Here is an 11220-nt window from a genome sequence, read left to right as displayed (position 1 = left end):
AGTATGAGAATGACATGTTGGTGTATTTTGTGCATTTGTTGTAAGCAGGCGTGTAACGGCATGTTCGATTTGCTTTCTGTAAGTCCTTCGAGAATGTTGGCCACTCTACAAAATAAATCACCACTAAACCAATCTTTTTTTGAATTCGTTAACAGGTGGAGTTGTTGAGGAGGGTTTGAAAAGGACAGAAGCCCACTGACAGACAGACAGGACAGGCAGCCATGGTGTCCATTCCAGAGTACTACGAGGGCAAGACGGTGCTGATCACTGGGGCCACAGGCTTCATGGGGAAGGTCCTCCTGGAGAAGCTGCTTCGCTCCTGCCCAGGCGTCAAAGCAGTCTATGTCCTGGTCCGACACAAGGCCGGACAGAACGCTCAGGCCCGCATCGCTGACGTGATCAACTGCAGGGTGAGAGGAGGGCTGGGCCAATGGGAGAAGAGGAATGGGGGCGAGGGAGGAGGGGAGGGGAGTCTTTGGGTCGTAGGTCGTAGTTTGGATAGGCCATAGATCAGTTGGTCGGGGGTTAATGTGTCTGATTTGACTGTGCTTTTCAGCTGTTTGACAGAGTCCGAGATGAGCAGCCGGACTTTGCGGAGAAGATTGTGGCGGTGAACAGCGACCTGACCCTGCCTGAGCTGGACCTGAGCAAGGAGGACCAGGAGAAGCTGGCGGAACGCATCAACATCATCTTCCACTGTGCTGCCACCATTCGCTTCAACGAGCCCCTCAAGTAAGTCTCCGGCCTTGTGAGACCATCCTGATCTAGTGAGCTCACATTCAGTTTCGCTCCGCAGATCAGTCTGGCCTTCGCCCCCTATATGATTATTGTGGGTGGGAGTTCTTGCCTTGACTAGCCTACTCTTGTTCTTGTTTAATTGTTATTATTGAGTGTATTTCTGCAATACTGCACTTATAGCTGTGTTTATTCTTCTAACGTTAGTGTTACTGCTCGTTGTTTCGGGAGACTGTTTTGCCATGAGAACCACTCAGGCTACGTTCTACTTGGGTGGCAGAACAGCAGTCGGAACACAGTCCCTGCCCCTGACTGGACCTGTCAAAACATAATTTGGAGAATATTCGTTTAAGATGGGGGCGAAGGCCAGACTGATCTGCGGAGGCAGACTGAAAGTGAGCTCGCGAGTTCAGGGTGGTCTCACGAGGCTAGTGAGCCTCCTCTTTGGATTCTTCATTACTGTTGGGTCTCTTGAACCTTGTTCAGTATCCCACAGAAAATACACACTCTTCAAAGCTGTCTTAGGAAGGTAATCTTTGAGGATGTGTAGTGAAAAAGGATTTCCTTGTTTTCTTTGACATTTAGTGTTGTTGACTGCCATTTAAAGTCCATCTTGTCTTCATCCCTGTCCCTCTGCAGAGATGCTATGCAGTTGAATGTGCTAGCCACTCAGAAGATGGTGGCCCTGGCACACAGGATGAAGCACCTGGAGATATTCCTTCACATTTCCACAGCCTACGCCAACTGTGACAGGGAGCTGATCGAGGAAGTGGTCTACCCTCCTCCCGTCGACTACAGGAAACTCATCGACACCCTTGAGTGAGTCCAGTCTCTTAGTCACACTTTGTAGAGTTTTCAATAAGGACAATGAAGACTCAAGGGAACTGCTGATTAAACACTTTTAACTTAAATTGTATTGGACAGTAAATTGTATTGGACAGTGTATCTGCAGTTTCGCCTACTTTAATCTGTCGATGTTTGTATTATGTGAGCCCACAATAGAGTTGATTCAGTTCATTCATTCAACCTTTATTTAAGATTCTCCGAAAAACATTGAGGGTGACCCTTGTTTACAATGATGCCGAGATATATTGTGAATACAATTACAAAGATCAACAAAGAAAATTAATTAAAATAGCTAGCATTGTAAATAACATCATACCAAATAAGTTGAAGAACCAGCCTGTCACGGTTCCATTGTCACACAGATGAGATATGTGAAGGTTCCATTCTGAACAGGGCTTTACTGTAGATGCACAGACGCCAGTGATTATTGTGTCTTTCAGTCACTTGTCATAGATGACACAGTGAGAAGTATCATAGCTATTGTCAGTAATGAACTGAAGAGCAGAGTGATAAACAGCATTCAAGGGCTTAAGTATCATAGCAGAGGCCTATATCACATCACTATAATCCAAAACTGACAGAAAAACAATCAAACAAATATTTTGTTGTAATTTTATTGACAAGATTGTTTTTATGAAAATGCTGAGCTATAGACTAATGTTTGAAGCTGGAGTTCCTCTTAGTCAGCCATGGACTAGTGTTAGTAAAGTAGGTGTAAACCTGGCTGTGGATTAGTGGTGTGATGCAGAATCTTGTTCGTTATCCTCTTCGGGGTTCAGTTTCTGTGATACTGCATGGTCAGAAATTGTAGGAAGACTGGGCTATTTGGCAACCACTGGGAAGTGATTACTCTTACGGGTTGATAATAATGTCTATGGATTCACCGGGTCGGCAGGCTTGTGTAGTTGGCAGCAGATAAATAGGTCTTGTTGCCAAGCTTGTTCATACTCCTCATCGGAAGCTTTAATAGTGCACTGCATCTGAAGAATTCATGTAGGACAACTTTCCAAGGACTCAACAAGGATATTCTCTTAACTCTTGATGGGCCAGGAGGTGTTCATGTTGGGCCAGGAGGTGTTCATGTTGGGCCAGGAGGTGTTCATGTTGGGCCAGGAGGTGTTCATGTTGGGCCAGGAGGTGTTCATGTTGGGCCAGGAGGTGTTCATGTTGGGCCAGGAGGTGTTTATGTTGGGCCAGGAGGTTCTTCCTTATGCAACCATTTCTAACCCGAGGGTGTGTGGAAATATTGCTTATGAGGACTACATTTCTGAAGATGACTGATGCAACAGAAACCTATGCGTCATGACCAGAAGCTATTTTCTTTAGGTCATCTTGTATGTTGGTGGTCACGTGTGCCAGAAGGAGGCAGATTATATAGCCCAGCACCGAATCGATTCAATGTAACTGACCCCTCACCCCTTCCTTATTGGCCAGGTGGATGGACGAGAAGTTAGTGACCCTGCTGACCCCTAAGCTGATTGGGGAGCGTCCCAACACCTACACGTACACCAAGGCCCTGGCAGAGTATCTGGTGCAGCAGGAGAGCGGGAACCTCAACGTGGCCATCGTCAGACCCTCCATTGTGGGAGCCAGCTGGAAAGAACCCTTCCCTGTGAGTCCCTCCTGACGTGTCGGAATTCAGATTGAAAACAAGCCTCTTAAATTCTGTGTCACTAATTGCTGTCTTTGTCAACTCTTCTCTTAGGGTTGGATTGATAATTATAATGGGCCAAGTGGAATTTTCATTGCGGTAACAAAAACACCCTTCTTTAAAACGTCATTATTGTGTGATGGGCTTAATTATAAAAAAAACACTTTGCTGTATTACAATGACTCCTCAAAGCTAGATGTGAACAGTGTGTGAACTAGTACTTACAGCCTCATTAACGACCTTGCTCTCTACTGCCCCCTGCAGGCCGGGAAGGGGATCCTGCGTACGATGAGGGCGTCCAACAAAGCCGTAGCTGACCTGGTCCCTGTGGATGTGGTCATCAACTCAACACTGGCAGCTGCCTGGTACTCTGGCTCTCAGAGACACACCAGGTAGTAACACACACACACACACACACACACACACACACACACACACACACACACTTGTGTAGCGTTCAAATTGAGCCACACAGAAATATATTTTAATCGTACCCCATTTATCCTTACAGGCCTAAAAGCATTCTGGTGTACAACTGCACGACTGGCGGAATCAATCCTTTCCGCTGGGGGGAAGTTGGTATGAAATACTTCTCTTATCTCTTCAAGTAAACATTCTCTGGGCTAGTCTTTGCTCTTAAACATGCTAACAAAAGCAGAATGATAAGAGTTAAGACTGAATCACAACTCATAGCACATTGCACACCTCACTTGATCTGTGCAGCAAGGCGAGGTCACCCCCCACACCCTGGCTGGGTGTTTTCACACGGGTGAACCTCTGCAGTCGTTACTTGATTCCTTTCCTCCCTCCTCACCTCTCTCTCCCTCACATTGGAGGAGAAGATATGAGGCTCCCCCACACATATCCTCCAGTGTGTTTTAAGAAGGCTGCCATCTCCTCCGATGTGTTTTAAGAAGGCTTCCATCTCCTCCGATGTGTTTTAAGAAGGCTGCCATCTCCTCCGATGTGTTTTGAGAAGGCTGCCATCTCCTCCGATGTGTTTTGAGAAGGCTGCCATCTCCTCCGATGTGTTTTGAGAAGGCTGCCATCACCTCCGATGTGTTTTGAGAAGGCTTCCATCTCCTCCGATGTGTTTTGAGAAGGCTGCCATCTCCTCCAGTGTGTTTTAAGAAGGCTGCCATCTCCTCCGATGTGTTTTGAGAAGGCTTCCATCTCCTCCGATGTGTTTTAAGAAGGCTGCCATCTCCTCCGATGTGTTTTGAGAAGGCTTCCATCACCTCCGATGTGTTTTGAGAAGGCTGCCATCTCCTCCGATGTGTTTTAAGAAGGCTGCCATCTCCTCCGATGTGTTTTAAGAAGGCTGCCATCTCCTCCGATGTGTTTTGAGAAGGCTGCCATCTCCTCCGATGTGTTTTGAGAAGGCTGCCATCTCCTCCGATGTGTTTTGAGAAGGCTGCCATCTCCTCCGATGTGTTTTGAGAAGGCTGCCATCTCCTCCGATGTGTTTTAAGAAGGCTTCCATCTCCTCCGATGTGTTTTGAGAAGGCTTCCATCTCCTCCGATGTGTTTTGAGAAGGCTTCCATCTCCTCCGATGTGTTTTGAGAAGGCTTCCATCTCCTCCGATGTGTTTTGAGAAGGCTGCCATCTCCTCCGATGTGTTTTGAGAAGGCTGCAACGGGCGATGAGATGACACACTGACAGACCTGAGTTTCTGCCCTGGATTTGGGTCTCTCCTGTACAAGTATCACTAGAGGCGTTTTCCCTAGCTGGTGCCCTGGTAACACCAGAGACCCTCACATTTCAAAGAGACCATACAAGCGTTAACATCCTGTAAATAACTAGCTGGTAATGACGTGACATTGCACAATTAATGTCAGATTAGTCTGTAAGAAGTAACCTAATCCCCTGAGTAGAGTATCTCAGGTTTCAAAGCTCTTTGGGGCTACAGCAGCAAACACAGCCCCACCCAGAGATAATAAGGGCAATGTCTTTGGAGGCTCTCGATCTGAGAAAGATCAACACTGCGCCAGGCTTAAAGGAAGGCGTAAACCTATAATGTGACTCACGCCTGTATGCACTCATGAGGTGGTGAAACTTGTCCAGTCAGTGGCTTATGCTTGTTTTGTGGACTAATGAATGGTGCGTTTTTGCCATTTGAAGACTACAAAGTGTGACTTTACTGTACATCATGCCGCTGTATAGATTCCTTTTTATGCTTTTTAACATCAAAATATATTATTCTTTAATATATTTGTTCTCATTGACGGTGCTGAATGGTAGCCCCTAGGCTATCGTCGTTCAATACATTAGCACTGTTGAATTGGTATAGTTGGAACTTTACTTTTCACTTGCTACAACTAATATTAACAACTTACTAATATTAACTAATATACAACCTGGCCCTTCACCAGCCTAACTCTGTTTCCTGGCCCTTCACCAGCCTAACTCTGTTCTGGAGTTTAAGAACCTCGTCCTCTATCGTGACATTTTCCCCTGAACTAGTTGGCGACTATATTTAAACGCTCTGCTTGCTTGCAATCTAGCCTACTTTCTTTCCAGTTGAGGCATATATAAGTGAGTCACTTATTCCAGTATCCAGAGATCACGGATACAAGCGGCCGAAATGAGTTTTCTCCGGAGGGTGGCTGGGGTCTCCCTGAGAGATCGGGTGAGAAGTTCAGTCATCCGGGAGAGACTCGGAGTAGAGCCGCTGCTCCTTTGCGTCGAAAGGAGCCAGTTGAGGTGGTTCGGGCATCTAGTGAGGATGCCTCCTGGGCGCCTCCCTAGGGAGGTGTTCCAGGCGTGTCCGGCTGGGAGGAGGCCGCGGGGTAGACCCAGGACTAGGTGGCGGGACTACATCTCCGCACTGGCCTGTGAGCGGCTAAAGATTCCCCAGGCAGAGCTGGTTGATGCTGCTAGGGAAAGGGATGTCTGGGGCCCCCTGCTGGAGCTGCTGCCTCCGCGACCCGACCCTGGATAAGCGGATGAAGATGATGATGACTTATTCCAGTATAATCCTCTCTTGCACCACCTTTTGTCTCTTAGAGTACCATGTAATATCCAATTTCAAGAGGAATCCGCTCGAGCAGGCGTTCAGACGGCCCCATGTAAATCTCACAAGCAATCACCTTATCAATCAGTACTGGATCGCTGTGAGCCACAAGGCTCCAGCCTTCCTCTATGACCTCTACCTCAGGATGACTGGACGAGAACCCAGGTAACCTTTGCCCGCCGTCTGGGTCCCGACCCCACCGCCCCCCGCGCCCCAGTGTCTACACCCCTGCGCTGCGTCTCGTCTCAGTGTAGCCTAACGTGTACCTGTGCTGCTTTATCTGTGATGCTTGTGTCCAGCGATGTCTGTGGACAAGGGTGCAGAAGCCACCTTACCCCTCTCCTATCAGGAACCGGGGCTGGGCTGGGTTCTGCATTCTTACTCCTGCTTCCGCAGTTGTCCCGATGTTGGCCCTGTCCTGAACCACCACTATAGCACCTACCTCGAAACACTTCGTATTTGGAAGGGCTTGGACGCATTAGCAAGATGTTGATGGTTCCACTTAAGCCCGTTATAGGTTTAAGTGGAACAGCCTCCATGTTGCTCATACTTACCTTTGAGCTCTACCCAGTGGTGTTTTGTTTACTAGTAAACTAGTAGGGAGGGTGTTTCTGAGCAGGGCCGTCATCCTCTGTGTTCTAGATGTGGTGTTTAATGTTAAGCCCCGCCCCCTCCCCTTTGTGTCCTGTGATGTCTATTTTTCTCCTGCAGAGAACTGTATAAACATGACCTTCAAGACCAACCCCTTAGAGCAGGCTTTCAGGCGCCCCAATGTTAACCTGCGCTCCAACCCCTTCACCAATCAATACTGGACCACGGTCAGTCACACTCTGCCCGCCCTGGCATACGATGGCTATCTCAGGGTGACGGGCCAGAAGCCCCGGTAAGGTCCACGCCCCCACCCTCCCCCCTCCCGTTACCCTCCCTGCACTCTCCTCCCCCGGGTACTGGGCTGACTGGTTGTTGGCATGGTGTGTGGGGTGCAGCGGAGGAGGCACCGCCTGTTTGCTCGACTTCATGGTATCGGCCGACCCCGACGCTAGTGTGACAGGCTAACGCCGCATCGTCACGGCGACGAGCATGGTTTCTGGTCCGAGCATGCTCTTTTTTTTTTTTTCTTTTTTTTTTTTTGGTTAACTTTTGTTTTACGGCTACGCCCACAACCCCCAGTTGGTGTTTGACTGGTGCCGTTTGTCGTCTTGGAATAAGTTACTGTTGAGATAATCTGCACTGAGCAAAAGAAATTCCTCCATGCATTTGTATTCTCATGGAAAAAAACAATGAGCCATGCCATTAAGTCCTTGGAGTGACCTTGGAGTGATCTTTCATCCTCATCTTCCACTCTTCATCCACTCTTCATCCAGTCTCTGAACTCAACAGGCACCATGGAACTTCAGGACCTCTGCCTGATGCCTAACACTTGTCTCTGATTAGGTTATCAACAACACTTCCTGGTAGTCTACTGGCGGCCTTCATGAGGCACATTATGGGGTGAAGGTATTGTGATGTTAGTGATTTATTAGATTCAGAAGCCAATTTGAAACGTATCACCCAAAATGTATCGGCATGTGATTGGATTGTATCAAGCCCCACCCATAATGGGTTCCATCAAGTGTCCAGGTTTGTGTTCAGTAGGAGAAAACATGGAAACACTTCTCATTGGACAGTTTTGAGTGGTACTGCACCTCCTCCTTGGCTCCCTGCAGTGTTCCATCGTTTTCATCTACTGAACGTGTTTGATTCAGTACCTGAAAGTGTTGCTCCACCTTTTGATCCTAAACCAGAGACACCTTAAACACTTTTGTGTCTCTGGTAACATTGTACCAACGATTATCCAAAAAAAAAAAAAAAGGCTTATAATTGTCATTGTGCCCAAGTTTGGGCTCTCTGAAATGTAGCTGTTTTGGTATAGAACACTCTTGGGGTGCAATTTGATGCTGAATGGGTTTGTCAACCACTGTACAGTAAGTAAAATTGTCCATGTTTTTCCTTGATGATCCACTGAGCATCTGTCACGCACCTCCTCTGAATCCCTGTCTCCTGAGGGAGTCTGAGTCATGAGCACAAGCAGATGGACCTGCTTTTATTATAGAAAAATGCATTTATGATGACAGTCTGCTCAAATAAATTGGTATCGCCATCGAATGAGTCCTTATCTAAGAGATTTGAATTACTAGTAGTCTGCGTGCTACAGTTCATATATCTGTTGAACTATTATGATTGATATCATCTTTATGATCAAATTCTAATGAAACATGCTCAGCCCCCCTCAGTATTTGACAAGTCTAACATTCTCAATCTGAATGATCCATTTTAAACACAGTCGTAACTGATTAACTTGGTTAACTACAAGGATGGATACGTTTGGAGGGAAAGGTTTGATCTATTGGTATTCGGTGTGTAAGGGCTGAACTTATATTTACCAACTATCACAATGCCCATTATTAGTGTCAATGAAATGAAATATGTTAAATGACATTTCTGACAATTGCTTATTATCCATTCTTCATTCCCTTTTCCACAGTGGACCTCCAATAATTTCCCTGCTCCCTTACACATGCTTGTAGCTGAATACGGTTTGCATAAAATAATGTTTTAAAGGGAAAGCTGAGTGTAAACAACAATTGGTTCATCTGTTTACTTTGTAAGCCACCTATGTACTAGAAGACTATAGCCCAACCTCTGCATTTTAACCATTTACCAAAGTCAATTGATCCCAATCACAAACTTTAAAAAATGCTGAATCAAGTCATCTATTATAATTTATTATTATATATACCATTATTATTATTTATTATTTAACTTTCCCTTTAATCCCAGTGTACTGTTGCCAATATACTCTGCCGCAGTAGTGCACTTGTCGGCAGCTCTTATATACTTCTGTAACCCCTTTCCCCTTCCTCCTCCTCCTCCTCTTCATCCTGGCTGCTGGTGGTGTTGTAGGATGATGAAGACCATCACACGCCTCCACAAGGCCATGATGGTGCTGGAGTATTTCACCAGTCACACCTGGGTGTGGAAAACAGACAACCTCACCATGCTCATGGCCCAGCTGAGCCCAGAGGACAAGAGGGTACGCTCCCTCTCTCGCTCTTTCTCTCTCTCTCTTTCTCCCTTTCTTACCGTCTGGTTTTTCTCTTTGCATCTTTGTCTGCGTCACAAAGACACATACACTCCTCTGTGTGTGAGACGGAAAGAAAAATGGTGGCAGAGACACACACAGACACACTTGTGGGATTTCAGACAAAGACATGCCATTGAATGGATGGCCTAGGCTGAGCACAATGGAACAGTTGAATTTGGTGTAAGAATGGAGCCCTTGTGGTTCTGGTGATGTGTTGGTTGATATTTTCAAACATCTTGTGAGTTCTTTAAGTATTCATATAAAAAACTGAAACATACAAAGCTGATGAATCATGTTATTGACTTGCTTGATGTCTTTTACTCAGCAGTTTGTCAAAACTGCACAAAAAAAAAAAAGTTTACAAACTGCAAAAGTAATGAATATGTTTCCGTCTGTGCAGACATTTAACTTTGATGTGCGCCAGCTGCACTGGGCTGAGTACATGGAGAACTACTGCATGGGCACCAAGAAGTACGTCCTGAACGAGGAGCTGTCTGGCCTGCCCGCCGCTCGCAAACACCTCAACAAGTAAGACGACTACACTACCCATGAAGCCTTGCTCCTACTCAGTAAGGCTCAGTTTGGGTCATCAAATGGGTCATGGATGAGGTCCCCTGATATCTCCTGAAGTGAGTCTTAGAGGATGACTGTAAATGAGGCCTAGTTGATATTTCTCAGAATTCAAATTCAGGTCAATACATTTTTATTGTTCGGGTGCAGCTTAAAAACAAACATTACAAACCCACAAATAAGCACATTAACAAAGTCCATGAGTTAAAGAAAGTAATAAAGTCCATGAGTAAAAGAAAGTAATAGTATACACAAGTCTATCCCTAAAGGTGGCCTATAATTACTTGTTACTAGCAGCAATTGCCTTGGGTATAAAGGAGCATTGGGCTCTGGCCTAGGGACCCTGTACCTCCACCCAGAGGGCAGAAGATGGTTCTCCTGGGTGATGGAACTGTTCTCCGTTACAAAAATGAGGGATCACCAGGAAATCCCACTGTTTTACTGGAAGATACCGTCGTCGGTGTTCCACATCATCAGTCTTGTTGCTCAGAGTATCCAAAGAGTAAATCTCTATTGCATGGGACAGTGTTCCTTTCCTCTCTGACTGTATTACTAGCAGACTGAACATCCTAGTCCACTAGATATACATTACTCACTAATCCCATGTGTTTCATACCACGCAGGAAATTATTCTACCAGAGCTTTCTCTTAATCTTGTTTTGGTTCCTTTGCCTTTGATTTATGCATACATCAAATACCGAGGCTAAAGCTTTGCTAGCTTACAGTATTGAGGTGCAATACTGTTGAGTCACCTTTAAAGCCGCCCTTAGCTTGGTTTTCGATCCATCCCTGTTCTAATGTTGGTTCTCCTCCCCAGGCTGAGGAACATCCGCTACACCTTCAATACCGTCCTGGTGGTGCTGATCTGGAGGGTGTTCATCGCCCGCTCCCAGATGGCCAGGAACATCTGGTACTTTGTGGTCAGCCTCTGCTTCAAGTTCCTCTCCTACTTCAGGGCCTCCAGCACCATGAGGTACTGAGGGACCGAGGCCTGAGCACCAGGACACAGGATCCCAGCCAGCCTTGGGCTGCATGTTCACCCTGCTCCCCCAGCTACCTGTGGTCCCTAACCTCCAGCAGCCCCAGGCCCAGCCCTGTACCAGCCAAACTAACTCAGCCTCCCAGCCCTGCAGTATCTAGCACTCTGAGATACTGAAGGAGGACGCACAGGACCCCCGCTTCATGATTTCCCTCATCACCCAGTGACCGAGTCCCAGCGTCCCAGTGTCCCAGCGTCCCAGCGTCCCAGCGTCCCAGCGTCCCAGCTCCATCCCTGCCCA

General features: G+C 46.7%; 1 protein-coding gene across 1 annotated transcript; it reads left to right on the top strand.

Annotated features, from left to right (window-relative positions):
- Positions 1-221: 221 nt before the first annotated feature.
- Positions 222-10920, top strand: far1 (fatty acyl CoA reductase 1; the record flags this gene model as incomplete). The annotated part of the gene is given in 11 exon segments (XM_084452967.1): positions 222-410; positions 557-732; positions 1375-1554; positions 3016-3193; positions 3287-3331; positions 3497-3625; positions 3745-3811; positions 6240-6411; positions 9190-9319; positions 9771-9898; positions 10758-10920. Coding segments are annotated over 11 exon segments (1557 nt in total).
- Positions 10921-11220: the final 300 nt, after the last annotated feature.

Source organism: Borostomias antarcticus (assembly GCF_949987555.1).
Source record: "Borostomias antarcticus genome assembly, chromosome: 18".
Lineage (NCBI taxonomy): Eukaryota > Metazoa > Chordata > Actinopteri > Stomiiformes > Stomiidae > Borostomias > Borostomias antarcticus.
The sequence above is the reverse complement of the archived record's forward strand: the minus strand, read 5'-3'. Positions and strand labels throughout refer to the sequence as shown.